At 43.2% G+C, this 27,351-nt stretch overlaps 1 protein-coding gene and 1 long non-coding RNA gene across 4 annotated transcripts; one reads left to right on the forward strand and one right to left on the reverse strand.

The window, feature by feature from the left end:
- Window positions 1–60: 60 nt before the first annotated feature.
- LOC147261518 (uncharacterized) lies at window positions 61–15,550 on the reverse strand. Of its 3 annotated transcripts, none has more exons than XM_086203569.1 (29): window positions 15,319–15,550; window positions 15,145–15,197; window positions 14,983–15,057; window positions 14,116–14,333; window positions 13,949–14,030; window positions 13,277–13,677; window positions 11,798–12,362; window positions 11,494–11,693; window positions 11,026–11,415; window positions 10,374–10,666; window positions 8,979–9,244; window positions 8,612–8,683; window positions 8,232–8,369; window positions 7,893–8,149; window positions 7,722–7,806; window positions 7,534–7,605; window positions 7,193–7,327; window positions 6,818–7,074; window positions 6,280–6,364; window positions 5,945–6,148; window positions 5,679–5,816; window positions 5,303–5,559; window positions 5,062–5,146; window positions 2,957–4,990; window positions 2,602–2,810; window positions 2,325–2,481; window positions 1,866–2,230; window positions 1,089–1,218; window positions 61–705 (listed from the first exon to the last, which is right to left on the reverse strand). In XM_086203569.1, the coding sequence occupies exons 1-29, from the start codon at window positions 15,393–15,395 to the stop codon at window positions 563–565; spliced, it is 7,443 nt and encodes a 2,480-aa protein (XP_086059695.1). In that variant the 5' UTR covers window positions 15,396–15,550; the 3' UTR covers window positions 61–562. The 3 variants fall into 3 exon arrangements, with proteins under 3 accessions (XP_086059695.1, XP_086059694.1, XP_086059696.1); XM_086203568.1 differs by having other exon boundaries at window positions 14,116–14,336; XM_086203570.1 differs by lacking the exon at window positions 8,612–8,683 and having other exon boundaries at window positions 14,116–14,336.
- A 2,185-nt stretch (window positions 15,551–17,735) lies between these two features.
- On the forward strand, window positions 17,736–19,128 carry LOC147261519 (uncharacterized). Its single transcript, XR_015116114.1, has 3 exons — window positions 17,736–18,004; window positions 18,407–18,506; window positions 18,848–19,128. It is a non-coding gene; the product is annotated as an uncharacterized LOC147261519 (long non-coding RNA).
- Window positions 19,129–27,351: the final 8,223 nt, after the last annotated feature.

The raw sequence follows: 27,351 nt of genomic DNA on the forward strand, positions 1-27,351 counted from the left end.
AGTCAGAACACATTACCACCGATCGAGACAACACTTTGAGTGAACATTTATTGCAGGTGAACAAAAACAATACATGTAGTGTATGGTTTGACACAATGAAGCCATTTTTGTTTCAGGTCATATGGTCATATGCACGAGTGACAATGCTCCTTTGAATAAATAGAACAGATGACAACAGAGAAGTAAAATAAATGCATTCTCACAAAGTACAAAATGTCTCACGACAAAGTGAAGATACTTTAAAGAGAGTAACTTCAGATGAAACATAGATACCGTGAAGCTTGCAATGCTAAATTGCAAGATCGTGTGCAGTAATGTGCAATAAGCGCAATGGGGAAAATATTTTCTCAACGATATACAGTGTGTATATTTGACTGATGTTCTCATTATTCCAGATTTATTGCACTCTGAAATTGGAAGTTGAAAACTGCCATTTTGAAGAAGTGTACAGTCCAAGAAAAACCTCAGTAATTCTGCCAAATTCTTCAGTGGTCACAACTTCCACAGAGGTGTTTTAAGTGCCATGTGTTATTTATTTATTCATTTTACATTCATTGGATTTTCAAACTCTCCAGCTCTCTCCAAACTCTTTAACAGTTTTGGCCATGGTGCCGTCTGGCTTCATCCGGTCATTCATCTTTCTTCCGTCAAAGTTCCCACAGAGACCCTCCACCCGTCTTTTATATACGTGTGGAAGTCTTATTTCTGCAAGAAAAAAATATCAGCAGTACAATGTCACTTCAGTCACACTCAAAACAATAAATCCAAGGTGCCTAAAGATGCATGTAAAGTTAAACAATGTAGTGCAAGTGTCTACACTGTAACATCATAGGGATAAATGTGTGTTATTTCCTGCTTGCCACGACGCCAGATATTATGTTACAAAACTATTTTGTCACGGATGTCCTTCTGAGATTGACTCAGAAAAACCACTCATTGCTGACTCATTTCTTTATTAACAAAATAAGAATAGAATTTTTTAATCTGTCAAAGCAGGCATGAAATGCTGCTTTGATTGATTGACTGTGGTTCAGACGGTGTTCACACCACAATCGTTCCTGACTGCCCCCTCCCGCCCCAGTAGTTACCTGCTCGACTGCGTCCGTCAAACTTCACTGCGAGGCCAAAGTCGGCCTTCAGATAGATGCGAGAGGAATGCCTCCAGATGTTTAAACCAGGACTTGGTGAAATGGGAGTATAAACTCTCCTCCCGTCCACCTGGAGTCAGAGAAGAGGGGAGGGATGTTGTCAGAGCAAAAGCTAACATTACATTTACATCACCATCCACTATGTGGCTGTAGACTAACAGTCTTTTTTTTAAATATTGGTGAATCATGTTTAAAAAAATCATTTTAATTCAGGCATTCGGTAACGTTCCTTCTCTCCCCCTGTCATATTTATCCCACAAAGGGTGCAAAGTCCTTCTAGATGAAGTGTAATTGAACATGTCATCTGCCACAGGGGCCTGCAGAAATATATTGTATTTGATGAACAAAAACTCTGTGTTTATGATGCAAAAAATGCTCTACAGGCAATCAAGTTGTAAACTCCTGGATAAGCTAGTGCCAGTCAGTCTTGAATGACCCCCACGGGCGTGAAAGTGAGTCATGTAAGTTAGCAGTAAGACACTTTTTCATCTGCTTGCATCCATAGTTTCATTCATTCAGTCACTACCAATAGCTTGCGATTTTTGGAAAGAAAACCCCCACCCTTAGCTCATGCTAAGGGAGTTAGCATTTCCTTGTTCCCTAATTTAAGACTGGACAACCCAACTCTTTGGTAACATGCCGCCCACAATTTGTTAAGATTGTGGAAAACAATGCACTAGCGTGTACTTGTATTTTTAAAAGGACCTCCATACTTACGATCAGCCTCCGATTCCTCTTGAACTCCACAGTATGATTGTACACTGTCATCATAAGAGCTTGTAATCTGTGGTGCCCCTCGTGCTCCTCACTGTCATCGTCATCATCATCGTCGTCATCTTCCTCATAATCACTGTCATCCCCGTGAAAACGGTCCTCCTCACTGCTACTGTCACCATCATGATGATCATCATCTTCATCATCTATACCCTGCATATTGATTCTCTCTATGTAGACATCTTGAAAGTTATTTGGCAAGTTCTTGGTTCGGACCAGCACGTAAGAATGTTCTCCCTCAAAGTCATGCCTCATGTTATCAAAGGTTTTGTACTCAGGTTCCCCCCCAATGGTGCACTCATCAAAGCCTGTAGAGCAGCAAGAGAACAATTCAGAATGAGGCGAAAAAGATTAAAAATAATCTTTTAAAATCACGGAGTTGAAAGGACTCATGTACAGCACCTGTAGCCTGGCAGTAATAACGGCCCTCCTCATTTTGAAGGCAGATATCATGTCCATCACACTCATCCTCATCATCACAGTCAATTGTCCCAACACCGTTGTGTCTCTCGCATTCACATTTCTCAGTGCAGTGGTTGGTGTACCACACTTGGCTGAACTAAAATAAGAGGAAAAGAGATCATCCTTCACAGGGGTGTACCATTTTAGCCAATACTGCTTTGACTTTCAGAAAATCATCCTGTTTATTTCAAGTCAAGTCAAGTCAGCTGTCACTTACATGATATTTGTTGCCATCTCTGTCCACACATCCACACTGCTTGATAGGCACACACACTGCGTCTTTCAGCACGTACCCGTCATCACACACACATCCCCCCTGACAGGCCTCATGGCGACTGCATTGTGGAGGACCGTGCAGATATCTGCAGGTCGGGTTGCAGGCAGGGATACAAGCAGTGTAGTGACTATTGTCTGGGCACAAGGGCGCTAGAGAGACATAGATGTAATACACACATTGCATTTTACATATGAACATAAAATTACAATAAAATGCAATCTTTATAAATAAGATTGATCTGTCATTGTTTACTCTAGCACATTAGTATCTAACTAAACCAATGTAAAGGTCTTACTTGTTGGCAGCTGTGGTCTTGCTGTCGTGACAGGTGGTGGTGTGGTTGTTGCAGGTGGATGTGGTTTAATAGTTGTTGTGGGTTGAGGTGAAGGTGTTGTGGGTTGTGGTAGAGCTGATGTGTACTGTAGTCCAGGTGTGGTTGAAGTTGGTTTTCCAGCTGTGGTAGGAGGTTGTCGTCCAGGAGTGGTTGAAGGTGGTGGTCCAGCTGTGGTTGATGGTTTTTGCCCAGCTGTAACTGGAGGGTTTGGTACAGGAGTAGTTGAAGGTAGTTCTTCAGCTGTAGTAGGATGTTGTGGTTCAGAGGTGGTCGAAGGTTTTGGTCTAGGAGTGGTTGAAGGTGGTGATGAAGCTGTGGTTGGAGGGTGTGGTCCATCTGTTATTGGAAGGTGTGGTCCAGCTGTGGATGAGGGTTTTGAAGGTAGTTGTTCAGCTGTGGTTGAAGGTTGTGGTGCAGGAGTGGTGGAAGGGTGTGGTCCAGCTGTAGTTGGAGGGTGTGTTCCAGCTGTAGTTGGAGGGTGTGGTCCAGCTGTAGTTGGATGGTGTGGTCCTGCTGTAGTTGGATGGTGTGGTCCAGCTGTACTTGGATGGTGTGATCCAGCTGTAGATGGAGGGTGTGGTCCAGCTGTAGTTGGAAGGTGTGGTCCTGCTGTACTTGGATGGTGTGGTCCAGCTGTAGTTGGAGAGTGTGGTCCAGCTGTAGTTGGAAGGTGTGGTCCAGCTGTACTTGGATGGTGTAGTCCAGCTGTAGTTGGAGGGCGTGGTCCAGCTGTACTTGGATGGTGTGGTCCAGCTGTAGTTGGATGGTGTGGTCCAGCTGTAGTTGGAGGGTGTGGTCCAGCTGTAGTTGGATGGTGTGGTCCAGCTGTAGTTGGAAGGTGTGGTCCAGCTGTAGTTGGAGGGTGTGGTCCAGCTGTAGTTGGAGCGTGTTGTCCAGCTGTAGTTGGATGGTGTAGTCCAGCTGTAGTTGGATGGTGTAGTCCAGCTGTAGTTGGAGGGTGTGGTCCAGCTGTACTTGGATGGTGTAGTCCAGCTGTAGTTGGATGGTGTGGTCCAGCTGTAGTTGGATGGTGTGGTCCAGCTGTAGTTGGAGAGTGTGGTCCAGCTGTAGTTGGATGGTGTGGTCCAGCTGTAGTTGGATGGTGTAGTCCAGCTGTAGTTGGAGGGTGTGGTCCAGCTGTACTTGGATGGTGTGGTCCAGCTGTAGTTGGAGGGTGTGGTCCAGCTGTAGTTGGAGGGTGTAGTCCAGCTGTAGTTGGATGGTGTGGTCCAGCTGTAGTTGGATGGTGTGGTCCTGCTGTAGTTGGATGGTGTGGTCCAGCTGTAGTTGGAGAGTGTGGTCCAGCTGTAGTTGGAAGGTGTGGTCCAGCTGTAGTTGGATGGTGTGGTCCAGCTGTAGTTGGAGAGTGTGATCCAGCTGTAGTTGGAGGGTGTGATCCTGCTGTACTTGGAGGGTGTGGTCCAGCTGTAGTTGGAGGGTGTGGTCCAGCTGTAGTTGGATGGTGAGGTCCAGCTGTACTTGGATGGTGTGATCCAGCTGTAGTTGGAGGGTGTGATCCTGCTGTAGTTGGATGGTGTGGTCCAGCTGTAGTTGGATGGTGTGGTCCAGCTGTAGTTGGATGGTGTGGTCCAGCTGTAGTTGGAGGGTGTGGTCCAGCTGTAGTTGGATGGTGTGGTCCAGCTGTAGTTGGAGGGTGTGGTCCAGCTGTAGTTTGAGGGTGTGGTCCAGCTGTGGTCGAAGGTTGTGGTCCAGGAGTGGTTGGAGGCTGTGGTCCAGATGTTGTTGAAGGTTCTAGTCCAACTGTAGTCGGAGGGCGTGGTCCAACTGTAGTCGGAGGGCGTGGTCCAGCTGTAGTTGGGGGGTGTGGTCCAACAGTTGTTCCCAGTTGTGTCTGAGTCTCAGTGGCTGGTGGTTCTAGTTTACTTGTTGTCTGTTGCTGTGGTTGAGTTTCAGTGCGACCGGCTGTAGGTATGGTAGGCTCGGGAGCTCTGGTTGTAACTGGATCCAAGGGTGTGGGAACAGGTTTAATCAGGTCTGTAATAAAGTCAGTTTTTAGTTATTCTGGTTGTAGTTTAAATGTAATGTCAGACGAAGGTTAGGCTTACCTGCACAGTATCCACGATGAAGTGATACATCATCTATGGCCACATCCGAATGCTCATTTGAACCTCGCCGCCCCTCGAAGATGACCTATTTTAAAAGTTAATGCACATGCTCAGTACATCTGTTAGTTCTTTCTTTTTCTCCTACTGCAGAGAAAATCCCTCAACTCTGAGGAGAGCAGATTCCTATTATTATATTCTTGTCATCCATTTTTGAACACATGCAAACATAAACTGTTCTCACTTGGAAATGTCCAGTGGTTGTCAAGTCCACTTGAGCCATGTGCCACATATTTCCTTGATCATTCCTCTTCCACCACACAGCCTCGGCCAATCTGTTCTGCAGCAAATACACATGGAGGCCCATTGTATCGGCCGAGCCGTACATATGGTACCAGAACTGCAGACATTGAGGACCAGAGTCAGAACATTGGGAGCTGATGAGACGCGCCGTGTCTCCGTATGTCGCGCTGTTGCCTTCGATGTAAAGATACTGGCCATCTGGATTATGACAAAGGAGGTATGTTGGTTAGAGTCAGGGCCGGTAAAAACTCCACTGTTAGTTTGTTTTTTAAACATGGAAAAGGCTAAACTTCAGGAGGCGTGAGAAGTTCATCTACCTCCAGTGGTGTGATCTGATGAAGGCCCCGTCATCATCGTAGGAGTTGAGCCTTTATGCCTCGTCCAGTCAAAAACATCAGTCAGCAATTGGTTCCACTGACAAATGTCTTGTTCAAAATTACAGTGGAGTTGACATACTGGAAAGTCAGAGACATTAAATCAGTGACAGTAAATAAAAAAAAAAAATCACATTAAAAAAATGGATACTGAAACAAAGATTTCAAAAGTCCAGGGTGCAAGAGCTGCTGGGGATCCATCAGCGTACCTGGGTGTGGTAAGAATGTTGCTGTACCAGGAATGGGATGAATGGTGACATTAGCAGCAGGTGGCTGAGCTGTAACAGGGAAGTGAGCAGTCACATTTACCACAGGAGCCTCTGAAACTGCAGTGACTGGCTCAGTGACACTTGGAGGAGCTGTGGTGTTTCCCACAGGTTTGGGAGGGCTTGTTGTCACAACACTGCTTATCCCTGAAAACATAAGAATGGAGAAAAAAAATTGAATAAAAGTGGCAGTAATGTATTTTAATATGAAACACAAGAGAGCTCGTGAAATAGGCAATATGGTTTAGGTGCACTAATTATGTATGTATATTTCTTACCAGAGCATCGGCCTCGATAGAGCCGAATGTCATCTATGGCTACATCAGATTCTTCATTGGAGCCCCTGCGACCCTCGATGATGATCTGAGTCAGGAAGTGCAATTGATTGGTAAGAAGTCTCTTTGTGTTCATGAACACGCCAGTTTGTGGGGACATATGCTTATTGCTTATAATTTTTAGTGCCAGACATACAGGTAAATGCCTTAAGAGCACCTCCGGTAGGTTGACTGCTAGTTAGCTTAACTGTAATGTAAACAATTCATAATAAAATGAGGACATCTTTAATTTTTAACATTTTCCACTTTAGATGTTATACACAACGCTTCTAATGATGCAGACAAAAACCTGCCGGTGTTAGTTTCAGCAAAGCTGCAGTAACTAGCAGTCAGTGTGTAATGCACGAGGAGAAAAGAGGTTATCTGTCTGCCTGGAACAAAAAATTAGAGAAAAATAAGTACGTGTCCCCAAAATCGGTGTTTACCTTCAATATTCTACTAATCCAGGACAAAAATCTGAAACCCGACGGAAGTGACCAACCTGGAAATGTCCAGTGGTTGTCAAGTCCACTTGAGCCATGTGCCACATATTTCCTTGATCATTCCTCTTCCACCACACAGCCTCGGCCAATCTGTTCTGCAGCAAATACACATGGAGGCCCATTGTATCGGCCGAGCCGTACATATGGTACCAGAACTGCAGACATTGAGGACCAGAGTCAACACATTGGGAGCTGATGAGACGCGCCGTGTCTCCGTATGTCGCGCTGTTGCCTTCGATGTAAAGATAGCGCCCATCTGGTGAAGTGGAACGTATCAGTTACTTTTTCCACAGAGGAACAGAGTCTCCTAATCATAAAGTGTGATCTCTGTATTTTGCTTCTATTTATAATATTACATAGAAAACTTGTATTACCGCCAGTGTGGTCAGCAGAGGGTCCCGTCATCAGGGTCGGCGTAGAGCCTCTCTGCCACGTCCAATCAAACGCATCCGTGATCATCTGACTCCAGCTGCAAAGGTTGCTGTCAAAGCTACAGTCGAAACTGCAGACTATGATGGGAATAAAACATTAACGTGAACAAAGTAGTTCTGTTCTTGTGAAGCTTCCTAAAAGTTCAGGCAATCTTTAACTTCAATTGCTTGTCAGAATTGCAGATTCAGTATTTATTGTGCTAAACATAAATGTTAATTTGTAACCAGGCTTCCCTCTTGCTGACAGACAATTAACTATAAACTATAGCTTTGTCTACGCTGACCTGGATGTAAGGGGGCCACTTCTGCTGTTGCGGGTGGAGGTTTAGTTCCACTCACCAGGCCAGGGTGGGTACCTAAAGGAAGTGGTAGATTACACTGTTTAAATGTGGAGTTAAAACCCAGGGGTCAGTATTAGTGGAATAAGCTTGTATCATGGTAAATTATTAATCAACATTTTCTCCGAGATTACCTGAGCATGAGCCAAAATGGATGGAAAAATCATCTATTGCCACATCTGATAGATCATTAGATCCTCGTATTCCCTCCACTATGATCTGACAGTAGGAGAATAAACAAACTAAGAATGGACGCACCATCATCCTGTTTGTGTACTCGATGTTTGACACAGTGGGAGACCTACTTGGAAAGGACCAATGACGCTGAGGTCAACATTTCCTCGATGCCATTCTGGTCCCTGGTTGTTAAGTTTGGACCACAGCTTGGTAGCCTTATTGGCTTTCAGCAGGTAGATGTTGAGGGCCATGGCTGATGCTGAACCATACATATGGTACCAGAAGTCCAGGCACAGTGGGCCATTGTAATGACACTGTGAGCTCAAAAGACGGGCCGAGTCTCCGTGGAACACATTACTTCCTTCAATGTACATATAGAAGCCCTCTAAGGGAACAGATACACTGAATCACTACGAGTTACTATAAAAGAACAATGTTAGAGAAGTGATGACTATGTTTGGAGTTACCTCCAGTGGTGTGGTCTTGGTTGGGTCCAGTCGGGTTTGATGGGGTGGGGCCGGAATGTCTTGACCAATCAAAACTGTCCTGTATGAGCTGCTCCCAACCACACAGATTTTTCTCAAAGTCGCAGTTCAAGGGACAGACTAAAAAAAAGCATATAAAAACCATGAAATATGCATTAAGGTTTAAACACATATAATTTAATTCAAAGTATGTCTTAATCCAATCTGTAGATGATCAACATTGGAGTGCATTCATACAGTATGAGTTTGAAATTGTAGCGGTGCAAAGCAAAATACATCAAACTAAATTATCCAAAGTGTAACGAACAATTTCGTTGTGTTTGCGTTTCGAGAGAAACCTTCGCAACTCTGAATGCTCTTACAAGTGTGATCTGGTGTTGGAGAGGGAGGAGATGGAGTTGGTGGAAGAGTTGTAGCGGTGGTGGGGAGTTCAGCTGTGAACAAAACAATACGCCAAACAAACAGAAAAAAGAAGGAAATGAGTTTGCTAATGTAGCCTCTGGCATTGTAGGTGTTATTTTGTATTGGGGGTAATAATTTCCGTCTTTGATTATTGCCACTGATAAAACAAATAAAATGACACAGGGTCCAAGAAGTAATGTTCTTATGTAACATAATAGTAAAACAATGCAAAGCAGGAGCACACATAAAAGGTAGTAGGGAAGAAAATCAGCGAATAAGAACTTTTAATTGGAATTTTTTTGGATTATTCAATCACGTCTGACTCACCACAGGCTGTGTGTGTCTGCCAGTTGGGCAGCTTTACTCCTGCAATCTGGCAGGCAGCCGCATAGGACTTTTGAGATTCACAAAGGGTGAATCGGTCTCCACTCGTAGCGCAGTAGTCAAACACACAGCTATTGACAAAGGTGCTTGGATGAATGGTTTCATGGCAGGGCTCGAAAGCATCTCCCAATAGAGCGGAACACTCAAAGTAGGCTTGGTGCTCCTCCTCTAAATCACAGAGTCTGGGTTCATTTGGAGAAACAATGCACCTGGAGGAGGAGAAGGTTAGACTGTTACCTGTGTCAGACATGATCATTTGTAACTAACCTTATTAATTCAGACATCCAGATCAGATCTTCTTGTATGAGAGGAAACTGGTTAAAAAAAAGCCTCTATATTATTGGCTTGTTCAGATTGAGATACCTGTAAATATATATTCCTTTCCATTATTTATTTTTAGGTCTTGTTAGTCTGTCTTTACTATGGCTGAACAATGTTGAATATGCGTAGACAAGGGTTGTACAACAGTTCCTCAGTTTCTTTGCTTCAGTGTTGTTGCATTAGTTAAAAAAAATCATCAATACAACACACAAAATAAATAAATAAAGGGAAAATCTAGAAAAATCTGTTCAGGATTTGCGGACAGCTACTTTATTCGAAATAATGTCACTGTATGAACATGAGTGGGGGTGTGACCTTTTGGATTGGTGGAACAACACTAATTAATTACTGGGGTCCTGATTGATCAGGGTTGTCAAGAGATTAAAACAATCAATAAAATGATGCTGCTGTGTGCAGAGTCAGGAAACACTCTTATTTTCTGCTGCAGGGATCACTGCAGTTGTCTAAAAACTCCAAAACATATCCAGCTACCTAAGGAACAAATTCAGAGGGGGGGGGGGGGGGGGATAAAATGCAGAACACTTTGGGTGTAAGGTTCAGGGTTTGTGATGTAGTTGGATGTTTGTGGCCTGCCTCGATGGACTGTATCCACAGCACAGTCAGTTGCTTGGCTTCCAAGCCTTCTAAACCTTGCCTAGCACACGACTAAACCAATGGGGATAGGGAAACATGAGCTCAGCTACTGCTAACGATGGTTTGGGGTCATGCTAATGGTAGATATTAGCTTTCCTACAGTGACGAAGGTAACATGCTGTTTTTTATTGTTGTTGCAGTTTTTAAAGTGTATGTTGATTTAGCACGTTAGCGAGTTATAATTGTTAACCTGATGATGTGCCCTACAATGTCTGTGTTAAGCTATTTCATATTTCACATTAGACGACATTCGTTGTTTTGTTTACTTTGTCGGTTTGCTAAAACAACGTGTAGCCCTGTTTATTTCGTAATCTTAAGTGTGCTGATACTCCATCGTATCTACCCATAGTCAAAGTAACTCACTCGTTGCTGTCCAGCACCCTCCAGCTGTCAGCAAACTCAAACACGTCAGTAGTGTTTTGTCCTCCTGGTTTGATGAAGTCGTCGTCCTGCTGCTCAGAATAGGTGCCACACAATCCACCCAGCTCATACTTGTAGCGCTCATCCACTTGTACGAAGAGTCTGCTCTGCCCGTCTATCATCATTCTGAGGCCAAAGGTCGTCTCTAAGACAATATAGTCGTTTTTGTTGTTGATCCAGACAGAACCATAAGCACCACTGGTGGAATAGTTAAGTTCAACACGGCTTTTGTTCACCTAGAGAGAGAAGAGTTTGTTACTAGTAGTCGTTCTTTAATGTCTTAAAATGAAGTGAGCAGTTTTGCAACTCCGGAGAAGTTGAAATCAGCTGTTAGTCTGTGATTTCTGGTAAGCTGAATGACTAACAACTGTCTTCCACGTATGACCTGACATATAAATGACCCCTATAAACACGGGTGCACTGATACCACAGCCATTAACCAGAGTCATGAATGAATTGCAGTAGATAATATAGACTAATGACACACCAAATATAGAACGCTGGCCTTTGGCAGACACTGTTGTGCGAGCATGAGAAACCTGTCACCACTGCAGGACAGAGAAGTTGGTTGAAAATGTTTGATGATTTTGCTTACATAGACATTTCCGCTCTGATTCAGGGTGATGAACAAATCCTCAACCTGAAGAGTCACAGCGTCCAGCTTGGACCGGGTGAAGTTCTGAAGGTGAGGGTGCTTGTTGTGTCCGGTCACCGTGAACTGCACTGAACTTTCCCCTCCACACGTGGTGGTCAGCGTGTAGGCGCATCCCCCTTGAAAATCATACGCCATCCCGTCGTAGGTGATATAGTGAGGATCGCCGTACACGCTGCAGGTGGCAGGTTTGAAGGCAAAGCAGCCTTTGACCCCATCTTTAACCTTACAAACATGATTGTCTTCACATTGCATTCGAGTGCACCTCACGTTATTACCACCCGTGCACTGACACTGCTGCTCACACTCTCCCTCCAAGAATGTTGCTCCTTTCTGTAAATCAAAGTGGGAATAAATAAAAAGGGGAAGGAAGTCTGGTGTAATTGTGCTCTGTTCGTCTGCCTTACTTACCTCGTAGTGTTTTCCCTGATACCAGCACCCACAGTCCTCTGCGGGGACACACTTCCCTCCACTCAGTTTGAAGCCATAGTTGCACTCGCATCGTTCCTCACAGCTTCCACAGGAGGCGCCGGCTAAATCCAGACTGGAGCACACGTCGGGGCATCCCTCAGCACATGAGTTGTAGTGGCTGTTGTCACCACACTCAAGAGCTGAAGAGAAATCATTAAGTTGACTGTCATTATTTGACACCATTTTCTCTGATTTAATAGTTGAACAATTACAAATGAAAGGAGGAAGTAATGAAGCAACATACAGCAGAATGTTGAGTTTCTCCATTGAGGTATCGTGACCCCAGCCTCCTGACAGACGTCAGCGTAGGCCTGTAAGGTCTCACATAGCACCAGCGGGTCTCCGTGAGTAGAGCACATGTCGGTCAGACAGCCCCTGAAGTAACTCTCGGCCCCCAGGACTGCGTGGCAGCCAGAGAAGGGTCCGGTTCTAGAGAGGAGTCCTCCGCAGAACAGCTCATTGGAATACTCGGCCTGCTCCAGCGGATCACAATGGTGAGGTACTAGAATGGTTTTGCAGGAGGAGCCAGTCTCCCTGGTCTGCCAGCTCTCAGCCAGAGCCGTGGCGTCTTCTGCATATGTACCGTCAGGCCTTCTGAAGTCATCAAACGTACGGCGGTTAAAGTTGCCGCACAAGCCACAGACTTTATCTGAGTAGGTAGACGGCAGGGCGATATGGACAGCACCGGCATTGTCATACGACACCAAAAGGCCAAAACTGGTTCCCAAGACGACAGCCGCTGGGTTACTGGTGATGTTGACAGAACCGCTGCCGAGGTGTAGAGGAAGCTTCCTCCAGATCCCGTTTACCTGAGGGGAGATATCAGCTTTACATGTCTTTCCTTAGTAGTCATGACTGGCGACTCTCTTTATCAGACAGTTTGCATAAAAAGCGCTATTCTGCAGACGGATACAAACTGATAAGACTGAACCGATAAGACACTCAGGAATTCCAAGACATACATGAGTCTAAACTTTACAGTAGAGTCAGTTTATCAGTGGTGGGCTGCAGATATTGGAACCGCTCTATCCAGTACACTAACAAGGTACCTCACTACGTCAACCTCGGTAGTGAGGCACCTCAATACCTGTGCAATGTGAGATAGGGAATAAGAATAATGAAAGCTTTTCAAGAAAATAACACTGATTTCCAGGATTCAAATGTGACATTTATTTTGCCTGAGGACAACTTGGTCTGAAATTACTGCTTCAGCTTTGCAACTTGGCTAAAACCCCCCCCCCCCCCCCCCCAAAACCCCCCAAAACAAACAAACAACCAAAGGAGCTAGAAACTGACCATTTGGATTAACTGTTTAATTTTCCAATTGTGAAACAAAAAAAAAACTATTTAATTCATTAGTTTTGTTTTTTTTGGGGGGCTCTTAAATTACAGTAGGGTTTTGGTGCCTGTAATAATAAAAATGTCATTTCAGTTGTTAAAAAAAATTTCAGTCTTAGTGACAGCTTCAGCCAATAAACCACAATACACTTTAAATACCTTCAGATCTATTTGGTGTCATCGAACTGCTACTCTGTTCTCTCACCCACTTATGCCCACAGGTACAGCAGTTTGGTATCGATGAACTGTGAGTTGGTACTCTTTATTACTATGTTTTTCAGTCGATACCTTCAGAGTAAAGACTTCAGTACCCAGCCTGAGTCGGAACTGCCTCCCTCTGTAAACAGAATCCATTTTAGTCCCACCTCCCTCAATAGGAACTCACCACAACCCGATGTGTCTGCCTCTTCACGAAGGACACTCTGAAGTTTGCCATGTTCACAATGACCTGCTGAACAGTCGTCAAAGATGAGTTCCCGTTCTGCTCGTTGACCACCTCCACGCTGAACGGGGGCAGGGCGTCGGCAGGTGAGCAGGCCTTAGCCAGTATGTAGGTGCAGGGGGCCATGAAGCGGAACAGCACTCCATCAAATGTGCTGCAGTCTGTGTGACTGTGTATTGTACACATCCCAGAGGAGGAAATTCCCCCTGAGCTTCCTGTTTGACCCCCACAGATTTGACCCTCGGGGCACTGAGACGAGAAGCAGCCGAGCTGTCCGTCATCGGAACAGAGGCAGCGGCTGGACTCGTCTGTCCAGAACTGGGTGTTTGGTTCACACTGGTGTCCTGTGGGAGGTGTGATCAGTTAAACATTGATTTATAACACCAGATAGGTATAAATGTTTAATGTTATTAACTATTTTTTTATACTAAGTCCTTCCTATTATGTCACAATCGTTATTCACGCCAATGAAAAAAATATTATTGCCAGCCTCTGAGTTTATATCTGCGCAGCATCTTTTGCAGTTAGCTGGACTGATCGTAGTCTACGACAGGAACGACTGTATTGCTGTTACCACCGTGACTGTAGCTGCTCTGGACATGGACACATACTCACCACACGAGCCTCTCCTCACTCCTATCTGATTAAACGTGACCTCTCTGTCCACAGACATTCCTTTAACTGCTTCAAGTACAACCTGTTTTTAAAGGCAGATCATTTATTTAGACCTGCACAATCATTTATTACAGATTTGTGTTCACGATCACAATGTCCCATCTCACCTGAGTGCCTGATTCCATGAGGAGTAGAGGCAGGAACACTTGTCTCCAAGCATCCCTCGGGTGTGCGGGGGAGCTCCAGATCTCCACCGTGCCAGCGCTGCTTTTGAGCAGAGCTCGGAGCTCAGACGCGTTAGCCGACGCTGGAGCCAGATACCAGAACTCTAGACAGGCTTCCCCCTGAACCAGAGCTCCGCTCTCTAATATTTCCACTGCAAAATCTTCTGGAGGTGAAAAGGATAATAAATAATGATAATGTACGACACGGTGTCATTGTTAACATAGACAGTGAAATTTCTTTTTACGTCTCACTTTGACCTCAGTGTTATTCCTTTTAACTAATAAGAAAAAATAGTCGAATACATTTTTAACTATGTGGGTTAGAGACGAGCTTTTATGTTGCATCATAATGTTAATTACCTCAGAAAATGCCAAACCTTTCCCCTCTATTGTCAGGTTGTTTTTTTTTTTTTTTTTAATAACACAGCAAGCACATCTGTTGCAGCGTAATTATCATTAAATGCAAAATAGCTGTTTAGAGTGTTTTGTGCTAAATTTCAACCTCAAGTGTAGGCCCTCTACTTTGATTGCCCCGGTGAGAACACCAGGCTATAAAAGATTATTAGCCTGTTCCAGATCAATTAGTGATACACAGCCAGACTCAGTCACAAGATTACAACGGAACTGTGGACCCACATTCCGACCCCCCCCCTTCCAAAAGGGTGAACCAACAATAAAGGTGATATAGCTCTGCCGAGTCATAGCGAAGTGACAACTGACCTGGAGTTTGGCCTCAAAAGACACATTTGACTTTAATTTCATCATCGCGTCACAGAGAACCATTGCAAAGCTGAAAGATTTCATCTGTACCTGTAGATCGGTCGCTTCTTGTCCAGTCACAAGCTGTGTGATTGTGTCGGTCAAAGACGCACTGTGTAACATATTCTAGAAAGAGAGGAAAATATTTCTACTTTACTTTATATTCATCCGTCTGTCATGAATGTCTGTTGCGACAGATTTCTTTTTAATCACCTGAGTTTTGCCTCCAATCTGGTAAAGTAACTAATGAAATATCATTTTCAGCCCTAAAATTCAAAAAAGAAGAAAGCATTTACTATGAATTAATAAACTGACTTTCAGGCACAAAAAAACCTTCCAAATAAACATATCAGCTTCAGTCTGAGTTGAATTTGTCATGACACTCGCCTGCATTGAGTCCCTGCCTGACTTAGAAGGAGAAGCGTCACTGTGACCAACAAATCTGTGCAGATGCCTCCAAGCATGGCTGATCCCTTAACGGCAGGCTCTCAGCTGCTCTCCCGTTGCTAATACTCTCCCGTTGATGACTTGAAGAATGACTGATGAGCAGTAACTTTGGTAGGAGTCTCTCTGAGGAAGGAAAACACAGCTTAATGATTCTTTAAACTGCCAGCAGAGTTGTTGGCTTCACTCTGAGAACGAAGCAGGGGATGATGGGTATTTATAACCCCCCCCCCCCACACACACACACAACTAACCAGGTAACTACAGCAAAGGGGAGGAGACCCAAGATACCAGGACAGGAAGAAATGAAAGGGCTTGGTGTGTGTGGCGTTGAAAGATTCTGCGAGTGACGACAGCAGCAAGACAGTTCCAGTAAAGGGCGATAGGTGAGGTCAGGTTTTAGGGTTGTCGGGTCATAAAAAAACACTTCAGTTCAAGTTCACTTGACAAGGAAGAGTAAAGAGTGGAAATCATTAATTGATGCGGTCAACTCAAGACGGAATGTTTGAGATTTCAACATGGACGTGAAATGCCTTCAGGAACAAGTTAGAAAATTGCAAAAATGTCTGGATGAAGAACCTTCTGATATTCTAATACGCATGAAAAACCTCTCTCTCTCGCCTCTGGAGAGATCATCAGGTGTTTAGAGGAACCCCTGCAGAGTTTATAATGAGCTCATCTCCAATAGTTACGGACTTAAATGAGGGAGTTGTAAGTATCACTGGGGCAGAATAGTTCGGTGCTACGTACATCAAAAATATCCATATTTTTTAAAACATAACCAGTTGTGACTTATTTATTTCCTGTTCACTCTGTCTGGTTGTATTTGTAGATTCAGATTTGATCCAAGCAGGATGTCTTGACCTGGTCAGTTAAGTTGCTCAGCTTTCCTCTCAAAAAAATAGAAACTTCATCAGAGGAGGCATCCATCTCTAAGCTCTGGAATCATCTACCCTAAGAGCAAAGTTCCTCGTGACACCTCGAACAAAAAAGAAGTTTCCATTTCAACTTCTAGCAAATTATTTAAGAAAACTGGAGAATTTGGCTAAACGATGCATATTTTCATCATGCAGAAACTGAGGTATGCACACAGCATTTGGCAGCTATTTTTTTTATAGAAGGACTTAATCATAGAAGTAATTTTTAAACCCCCAAAGTATTTTTTTTTTCAAAATTTGCTGCATTTCTGTTTTTTTCTTAAGATTTTTATTTTATCAACAGTTCATCGAATCATTCGTCGCAGGTCTAATTTCATGCTGTTACTCACCATGTTTGAATAACTCAAATAGAAATCAAGAACCTTTGGTTCTTTAAAGAACCAGATCAAGCTCTCAAAGTGCCACCACTCGATGAAGGAAGCTCTTTAAGGGGTAATGGCTCTTTGTAGAGCCAGTGAGACTTTTTAAGAACCTTTTTTTTTTGAGATCATAAGGAAGTAGAAGAGGTCGCACACTCGCCTTGCATGATTCTTGGAGACGAACTTTGGGAATATCCAGAAAGATCCATCAGTCTTTTCTAATGCAAATATTTCAAAATGTGCATCAAAACACAATAATGGAAAGACTTTGCTTTACCGATTTAGGACTTTGTTCTGATGGTCTCCTACCGTACCGGAGTTGCTCCTCACATTGTTTACGTCTTCCTAATGATGAAATAAATTATAAAATAATCTGTTTACATATTTTCATGACTTAAAAAAAACCAGAACAATCGCTGTCTGTACTTCTGATGTCCTCGCAGCTGCGTGCTCGCATGGTGTCGCCTCACAGACTCAGAAAACAGAACTCGTTTGTTATTATCAGTTTGGCCTCCTACATATTTAAAACAGGGAACAGTTTGAACAGAATTATGCTGGTTTCTTCAGACAGCTGCTGATGCTGATGAATTGTACATGCAGGGAAAAATGATGACAAGATGTTTTTCTACTCCGAGCAGGAACTAAACTTCTAACTCCATCACGCTGGGCAATCACAAGCCGACCGGACAGCCCCGTATATTGTGTTACCTTATGCAATACATCTTCTTCAAAAGTACACACGGCTGTACATTTTGACCTGATAGTGTTGTTGTAAAAAAAAAAAAAAACAGGCTTAGCGTATTGTTTGGTAGATAGTAGTCTGTGTGTGTGTGTGTGTGTGTGTGTGTGTGTGTGAGAGAGAACGAGAGAGAGAGAGAACGAGAGAGAGAGCAGGTGATAAGGGACCATCCACCTATGATGACATTCCTGAAGCCTGCTCGGTATGTGTCAACAGAACGGGAGGGACAAAAACAAATATCACAACTTAAAAGAAGTTCTTTGTTGAGGATGTGTAAAGTACAATTACCGCAGAGTATAAAAGGTCCTGACTGTCTACAGTACTCGGACAAGAATGTACTCTTTGTGCTTGTTTCCACAGAATACAGCAACTATCTTAACTAGTGAGATAATCTAGTGTTATCTTGGGGGACAGCGGCCTGATTTCTCAACAGATGTAGGAAAGATTTTTATCTCCCAGCTGCCAAAGGTGCAGGATGGATGAAAGTGTTACGTATGAGCAGATCCACACCGGCAGACACCAGGAATGGAGCGGGTATACAGAGATGCATCATCTGAACTTACACCGTGAGGCAACAACGCACATTGATAATAGTGAGTTAATGTTTCGTTTGGCTCTGTTATTCATTGCCTTTACTAGGAACACACCTGGGAGAGCCTCACTCAAGCATATTGGGGAATTGAGTGCATTTATAGGCCCACAGATGCATGATTACCGGAATGGACCAGTCTGTTGATAAGATGCTTCCCTGGGTCAGTTCACTTTATTATCAGTATTAGTAACCGACACAATGTGGCAACACATCTGTCCAACCCAGCTGGGTGAATCAAATATTACACCCTCATACCTTTACAATGCTGTTATATCTGAAAAATAATGAATCAGAAAATGCTGCTCTTGGACATTCTTATAAATCCACAGCCCGTCGCTCCACCTCGTAACTTTTCAGCAAACAAATAAAAGGACCATTCATTAATATTCAACTCTCCTCACAGGAAACGGGTGAGGAAGACCAAGATGGAGCGGCGCGAGCGCAGAGTTACAGATTCCCTGATCCATGACTAACTGCTGCTCTGCTCTTAGCCAGCATCCCAGGTAAGAATAGAACACCCGAGGAATGTTATTGTGGGAAAATGTCGCGTCAGCCTCGTTTCAGCACATCTCCAGGACGCTGTTAGCTTCAAACGAATGGGTTGTAAATCATTCTGGAGTCAAAACAAATGACCCAAAATATGATTTCAGTAAAAACAAGAAGAAGAATAAAGAATATATGTTTAATAATAAGTCAAATTGTGAATATCGAGAATAACCAACAAATTTATAGCACCACCACCACCAGTAATAATAATAATGATAATAATACATCAGAAATAACAAGTGCAGCTCATGTAAGCTAAACCTGGTTAAATTATGTTTTCTGCTTCACTCCTGTGTAGGGAAGGAAATCTTCCATGAAAACATGAGAAAACCAGTGGAAAAGGATACATTTTGCTCAGCAAGTAAACCCTCGAACCATCTGTAAAACCTCACACGAGATTATTCATGCATGTTTGTGAGAGTGTCTTGAAGATTATCATCTTGGTGGCGAATGTGGTCCAGTTTCATATGCCAAACTTAATGAGCTGGACCTTTGTCCGTTTCCGTACAAAACAACAATATATTTCAATGTGGGTTTTTTTTTTTCCTTTCTTGGAAATGGTTTGACCCTGAATGAAACTGTCCCACACATCCATCTATTTGACCCTTTCGCAAGAGTTCAGTCTCTACCCGGCTGCAGTCAAAGGTCACCTCTGCTTGAATAAAAAGAAGAGAAAAAAAAGAAAATCAATCTCCAATGCAGCTTTTCATCTATGAGTAGGTCAGACGGTGGCATATGAAAATTCGACGCTTTCCTTTTAGTTTTCTTCTGTCTCGCGGTCCCTGGAGGCATCCTCAGCTGTAGCAGCAGGTCAAGGTCGGGCTTGATAGATAACACGGGTCAGAACGGGGCGGACGAGGAGCTCTCCCTCATGTTAGAGCTTCAGCACTTCAACTTTTTATTGTGCTCGGATTCACACACTCACTCCATTCCCTCCGATTTGGGAACTGAAGGGTGATAACTTTGATGTCAACCGTGGGTTCAAGGTCGTCATACATGAAGACCTGCGTGTGTGTCTGAGAAACAGCCCAAATTCTATGAATAGAACTTTTTCTTTTTCAAATGTATATGTGAGTGTGTGTGAGAGAGAGAGAGAGAGAGAGAGAGAGCGAGACAGAGAAAGAGAGAGAGAGAGAGTAGATGTTTTCAGTACCATTTCTTCTCCTTGGAAGTTTATGGAACATAATGTATGGCCTTCAAATGACTGCAGGGGAGTGCAGAGCGCTCGTGAATTATAATATTACATCGCTACGTGAATGTTGACGACATACGTAACTGCTTAAGTGGCTCTATAACTCTGCACTTCAAATCGCCTCTATTTATGGGCACCTTTTTTACAGGAGCTACCATTTATAGTCTATTTGCTGGAAAATGACCCAATTTCAATGAGCTTTTCAGAGTGAAGTGAGTGAAAACAGTGAAGACCTTTCTGTAGAATGTAAAGAAGGAAGACTATAGCCCCCCCCCCCCAACATAAGCAAGCCTTTCCAAACAAATTATCCAGCCTCTATTTAATATTCATTGAATCAGTTGACTTGTCAAAACATTTCCTAATTTCACAGGGACAAATCAGACGTTTTAACTCAAACCTCAGAGGCACGAAAGCAATAAATAACCTCATTATTATTACAATGAACACGCAATTTAATTTTTGCTAGTGTTTGTTTCAATTTTGCTTCTTTATTTGTTTTTCTTTCCCTCAGACAGGGTCATGTGTTGTCTTTCCCTGCTTCATGCTTCATTGAGAAGTTTCCACGCAGCGTTGCAGGAGTTCCTGCTCACTTCTCCTTCCGCTTGTCTCAACAGGTTGTTTATTAAGGGCGGTGTGTTTTATCATCTTTTGTCCCGTATGTGTTGAGACTCAAACCTCTCCAGTTAATTAACTGTGTATAATTAAACATATCAACAAAAATAATGTATCACTGAGAAATGATTTCTTTTGACCGCGTTAGTCAGTTTCATAAAATCAGGGTATCTTCTGTGGATAGTTTTGCTCTTGATAACTCAGCCAGGACTCATTTAACAGTCATCCGTCCGTCCGTCTGTCCATTTTCCTCTGCTTACCCTGTTAAGGATAAGTTGGAGCCTATCCAAGTGGCCTTCGGGTGAGAGGCAGGGTTCACCCTGGACAGGTCACCAGTCCATCACAGGACCAACACATAGAGACAGACAACCATTCACACTCACAGTCACACCTACAGTCAATTTAGAGTATCAATCAGCCTCGTCCCCTCTTGATGTCTTTGGACTGTGGGAGGAAGCTGGAGTACCAGAGAGAACCCACACAGGGACAGGGAGAACATGGAGACTCCACACAGAAAGATCCCGTGATGGAGCCGGGACTTGAACCTGGAACCTTCTTGCTGTGAGTGACAGTGCTGACCACTGCACCACCGTGCCTCCTTCAACAGTTATCTTTTGTCAGTAAGATTGATGTCTTATTTTGACTGTTTTCTGGATGAATTTAATTAGAATTTACATAAAGAGCAAAATATGTGCTTTATATCCGTCTCATGTGTCTAAAAATAGATAATAATTAAAGAACCAACCTGTTAACCCCTTCCTTTCAATCCTTCCTCATCTGTCTAGCTCCTAAAAATACTTTTTTTGGTACATATTTTTTTTAAGTGTGTTATGTTTTTGCCTTTTTAGAAAAAAAATATTTAATGGCCTGACTGCAAGAGATTCTAATTGAGTTACATCGTTTGACAGTTTTTTCACACTTCCGACAACGCTATGATATCTATATATCTATATATATATATATTAAAGTGGAACAAGGATACAAATAATTTCAGAAACGTATAATAATATTTACAGTGATACTAAAAACAAGTTAGAATAATGACAACATAAAAAACATTTTAAAAAAATGAGTCAGTGTGATAGAATACATAGCCAGTGTATATGATGAGACACATTTCCATACACGCTCACATAAAAAGGATGAAGTAAATACATAATTAGATAAAAAGGGACAGTTGCGCTTTTTTAAATACACTTTTGGAAGGCTGAGGGGAGCTATTTCCTTCAAGGACATGCTAAAACGCTACAGTCATGTGTGTTCCAAGCCTGTGGAGGGAACGTGGAGCTTCCTCTCACCAGACGGTGGCACTCTGTCTCCTTCTGCTTTCTCTGTCGCCACCATGACTGAACAAGTGTGTGTGTGTGTGAACATTTATTCGTTGGACCATATTTCATAAAGCACTCTGATTTTTTTTCTCCCCCCTCCTCTGTTGGAATTGTATGATATTTAATTGAACTGAATATTCATTTTACACCCTGATAGAAATAGAAATGATAATAAAAAAAAACAACAACTTTCAACATTGAAATATCTGGTCTGAACGTGGCTTTGCCAGATCTTTCAAACCCACATGACCCTGACCCAGAAACAGATGAAAAGAACATGAATTTAATTACAGTAATAACTGATCTCGCCATCTCGTCTGTTAAAGCAAGATAATTCTTATTGATGCTATTTGATAAGGAATTGTTTTTTTTTTTTCTTTTCTGGCTTCAGTGATTTTTCTCACTGATAAACCCTTCGCCTGGCGACAATACTCCAGCAGACAGTGGCCCAGTGTCCTATCTCCCCTCAATTAACTTCAAACTGCTCTCCATTACACGCTACAATGAGATACGCAATTTCATTACCTCACACAGGCCCATCAGTGCCACTAATTGTTTTTCTTTTCATCTTCACCATCCCTCCATCTCTCAGGCATGGAGATGCCTGAGAGATGGAGGGATGCGGGGGGTTGGGGGGGTGGAAGTCGTCCCGTGTGTTGTTTATTTGTGGAGCAGTAGATAGAACCCAGGAGTTTGTCAGTTTAACCTTCAAAGGCCAGAAACCTGAAGCACTCACAGACATTTAGTTCTCAATCAGGAAAAGGTCAACGCAGCCACATACACCAGGTTAACTAGCTGAGGAGGAACCGTATTTTTCTGGCCTCCAAACACAACAAATCGTCAGCTGTGTGCTGCTTAAATTTAGAAGCACTGCTTGATATAAAGCTGGAGTCAAGACCACCAGTGTTGAGTCCAAGTCCACTGAGTCAGTGTGTCCTGAAGCAGTCGAGTCCTTCAAAAGGCCGAGTCAGAAAGCAATAGTGGTCTGCCAGAATAAAATAAGCTGTCTCTTTGCTGGCAGAGCAGTGACAGCTTGGAGAGCATCATCGTCAAAAATAATATTTGTTGAAAATAAAACTCAAATGAATAAACAAACAGAAAATTACTCCGATTTTACTTGATGTTGACCATCAAAGCTTATTTCAAACCTCCATCCAGTCCTCTGGACTTCATTTTGGACATTTGAATTGGTATCATGGACTCTTTTTGCTCCTTTATACTTTCCCTATCATTCTTTTTCCACAATGTGTCTTCGTAGAATCCTGCTTGTTATGGTTTTGTGAGGCCTATTTTAGTTTGTTTTATTTTTGAAAATCCCTTGCATCGTCATGTGACCCTGTCTTCCCTCTGTTGTGCTCGCCTGTGTCCTGTCTGCTGATCAGTATTTGTCCATCCTTTGTCTGTCCAGCCCTCGTGTTCTATTTGTTTTTAAATTCAGTTTCTCGTTCTCTCCTTCGCTGGATTCATCTGGTCTGTTTGCCCGTCTTGATAATCCTCTCGTGCCACACCTGGATTCTCTGTGATTTTCAGTTTAGTTTGTTTTTGTTCCTTGACTCCTCTTTTATTTTTCTTTCTCGCATTTGTTTCTCCTGCTTGCCTCTCCTTACGGCTGCATTTGGGTTCGCCTTCTTCCTCACCGTCTGTGACAGGCAGCGGGCCAAACTGAGACAAGTTAGGAACACAACACCAGACTTCAGACAGAAACCAGACTTGTGCAATGTTATATCTGTCTAAAATTGGTTTTAGACTTCATACAAAAAAACCTCCAGTGGCGCCCTGAGAACTTTACAGTGTACCAACAAGCTCACTGGGTGAAAAGAGCATCACCCTCAGGGTCACTGACACGGTCAAAGAAGCAACCTGCCATTACGAGACAGACACTTCTTCATTGTTTGTCATTTAAGATGCAAATAAAGAAGAAGTTGTAGTAATAAAACTGACATATGAACCATTTCTCACTATTAATATAAGTCTCTTAGTGAACTGATTCTAAATTAAGCGTCACGATGCAAAGCAAAATTAGCATTCAGTAGAAGTTGTGTTCTCGCTAAATGGTGAATTTAATTAACCTTTTGGTTTTAGCTGCTTTTATGCTCTCAACCTGCTGAAGAAAATCTCTTCTGATGGTAAATGATCATCTGTTTGTTGCAGATTTTGATAAAGTTTCACTGAAAACCGCCTGAAACTGATGACGATGGACTCACGCCAGCCGAAGGTATGAGGCGTTGGGTTGAGCAGCGTGTTGACGACTAATGAACAGACCAGTTGCAGGTGAGTCACTGGAAAAAAGGCTGATGGAGACACAGGAGGGAATAACTGACTAGAAAACAAGGAACAGTATGAAACTGTTAAAAACTATAACCCGCGAGTACAACGACATTCAAACAGAATCCACAACCACAAATCCAGAAGGGACTGTGACAGGTAGCGGCGTGCTGGGCGGAGCTGAACAGCTGAATGAGGAAATGACCCATCTACCAGCTCCTTGCTGATGCTAGCCGCGAGAGCTAAGCGGAGGTGAGCCCCCAACCAAACCCTCTGCCAGCCCGTCGTTCGCCTTCACTCTCACCGACACACACTATGTCACAGCATGAGTGTGTTCTGGATATATTTTACCGAGCTACCGCTTATTCTCGTAACAGTACCTGGCCAACACTTCTCTGTCTCTCTCTGTGGTTTTGTCTGTTGTTATTTTTTTTCACAAAGAAATGATCATTTGATCGATTGTTGAAATAAAAAAAAAAAGTCATTGCAAGAGCTGTAAATATTTAATGGAGTTGTTATTTGTTAGCCTAGTGAGGATTTTCTGCAGCAGTCGACTGAAAATAGCAGAGCAGATGAGAGAGGAATGACATCAGCAGCTCTTAGTTGGGAGAGAAAACACAGACAGGCCAAGAGCCAGGACGTCTTAACTGCCACTTAACTTCTCAGAGGGAAGAAGGCTGCTAATTAATAATGCACAGCATTGCACATGAGTAGCAGGTGGTGATGTCATACGCAGTGGGGTTTCTGCATTTGTAGTGACTCATCCAGCTTGAATAACACCTTTTTATAAACTGTGATTCTGAGTCTTTGGGAGTCGCACAAATCTTGAGTTGCCCGTAAACTGATCAGTTATTCACCGACTTTCTCCAACAAGGAGACGACACCACAGCCTACGTTTCACATTCTCCCTCATACATCTCAAGTTTTTGTCTTATGTTTCACTGTCCAGCCCTGCTCTCACTGTCTCTTCCCACGTATGAGCTGAATCGAATCAAATTCATCCAATTCAACATGTGCCGATGACTGAAATGTGATGCAGGGTCTCTCGTCTCCAACTGAAATCATTTCGGTCATACCATCCAGGATTGATTCTCTCACTCATCCAGCCCAGACCAGTTTGTGATGAGGTGCTGGTCTCCAGCAGAGCTATAGAAATCACATCCACGCTATTTCACCTTAGCTGATGCGTACAGCTCGACGACACCTAGAGACAGAAATGAAAGGTGTGTGGGGGGGCATAGAGAGATAGAGAGTGAGATAAGGGAGGAGAGGATTTAAAGCATAAAACAAAGCAAAAAGGTTGCCTGGCTGGCCAAAATCCTGTGCAGTCGAGCATGTTAGAACAATACACACACACACACACACACACACACACACACACACACACACACACACACACAAACAGGTTTGAGCAGCACCAATACTTATTAGGACAGGCTGTTCACCCTCAGTCATACAGACTAAACCAAGCGCTAATCCTATTTCTCATCTTGATCCTAACCTGAACCAGTAAGTCGAAAATTAAATTGTGTTGCTTAAGAACTGGGCGCCCTGCTATGGTTTGTGTAAATACCAGAAAAGGTTCCCATGAAAAGATGAATCCACTCCCCCCACCACCACACACACACACAGACACACACACACACACACACACGCACACTCTTCAGTTACTTTTTGGGTATTTACTTTAATTATTGACTTACATTCACTTGTTGACTTTCCCAAACCTTACCTTGTCCCTGTTTAACTGGTCTGACATCAGGTTTGTGCTCCTGAAAAAATCCCTTAAATCATCCCACATACACACTCAGGAGCCGCCCTTTCATTTCTGTAATGAGTGGTAGAATAGAAGCAGTGGAAAAGCAAAAAATCTTTGGTATTCTAATTACTCACTGATCTGCTTGTTTCCACACAACAGCATATTAGCCCAAGGTCTGCACCCCGACAGGAAGAACAAAAGCGTTTTCCTCTTTTTCTATAAAGGGACCAGGCACGAAGGTACCCTGGCAAAGCCTCATTATGCTTTGAAGCTCCGTCTTCGCCTGCGGCATCCAACCTATGCACCTTTTCGCTCAACCTAGCTGAAACAGATAACAGTGAGCAGACGCAGCCGGCTAGAAAAGGGCCACATTTGAATGTCAACCATCAAATATCAAAGAAGCTACAAAATGGCACAGCAACTTTGTCGGAGTCGTAAAGACACACATTATCTCAACATGAAGCAACTCTGATAAGGCGAATAAAAGCCATGGGAATTTTAATCATGATATTGGGGATTAGATGTGAGAACTCAATGGCATTCATTTAAAGTTTCCTAATGTTGCTCTGAAAGCAATTCATAAGAGATGCATATATAATAGCTGTGGTTGGAGGCCCCCCCCCCCCCAAATAATCAAACCACTATTTATGCAAATACAAACTAACATTTGAGTGGGTGCATGTTTAGAATCTCTTTTTAATCACACCCTCGGTGCATAACTCACAGCACCACCTCTAGCCGCCGATGCTAATGAAGTAGCTCTGTGGAGGCTGAGCTTGTGTCGTAGCACAACCAAGGGTGAAGATGTCCAGCCTGGCCTGGTGTTTGGAGCCTCACCCATCATGGAGGGTCGTGTGGAGGAATAATGGGGGTTTCTAGACGAAGCAGCTCTGTTGGCTGACAGTCAGACATCATTCTGTGTTACAGTGGTTTGCTCTGAGCTTGCATCAGGCTAAAGAGCCCCACTACAGGCTGGTTAATGTTGCTCTTCCCCTGGAGGACCGCCCCCCTCCTCCTTTTTTTTGTAAAGTATGTTTCTGTGTGACATAGCAATTCTGGTATACTCTATGTTCTGTACTTGTATTCTGCACTGTCAGTATCACCAGCCAACCCCCCCCCCCCCTTCTTCCTGCTACCACAGCTTCAGTTTCCCATTTGTTTCCTCCAATGATGCTTTGGAGAATTCTTTATATAAATAGTGTTACACCGGGAACCAGCCAGTGAGCAGATGAATCAAGACGCAATATTCGATTTATTACAAAAAATAACAGGTAAATGTAGAGAAATGCAAAGGTAAAAGACTGTTTTACATAATTACCTCAAGAGTTACAGAACTACTCCCCCCATAAGGCAGTGAAAAACAGATTTCTGAAGCAACATTGTGTAAAAAAAACCCTACATTTTGTGACCAACGGACCATTTTCATTGTTGTATTCTCACTTTTCACTGATTGTATGAAAAATATTCAGTTTCCTGAACAATTGTGGAAACTTGGGAAGCTCAAAATAGCTGACCATGATGAATGAAGTAAATATTTCCATCGTTAACTCATTGCTCATTGCTGATACTCTAGAATTGTGGGCAATGTAGTAGGTCTCCGTGGGGGTTGTGAGGTGTAAAAGCAGTTCTGTATTTTGTAAAAGAGT

Source organism: Aulostomus chinensis, chromosome 5 (genome assembly GCF_037954235.1).
Source record: "Aulostomus chinensis isolate RoL2024-O1b breed Wild chromosome 5, RoL_Achi_v1.0, whole genome shotgun sequence".
NCBI classification, from domain to species: Eukaryota; Metazoa; Chordata; class Actinopteri; order Syngnathiformes; family Aulostomidae; genus Aulostomus; species Aulostomus chinensis.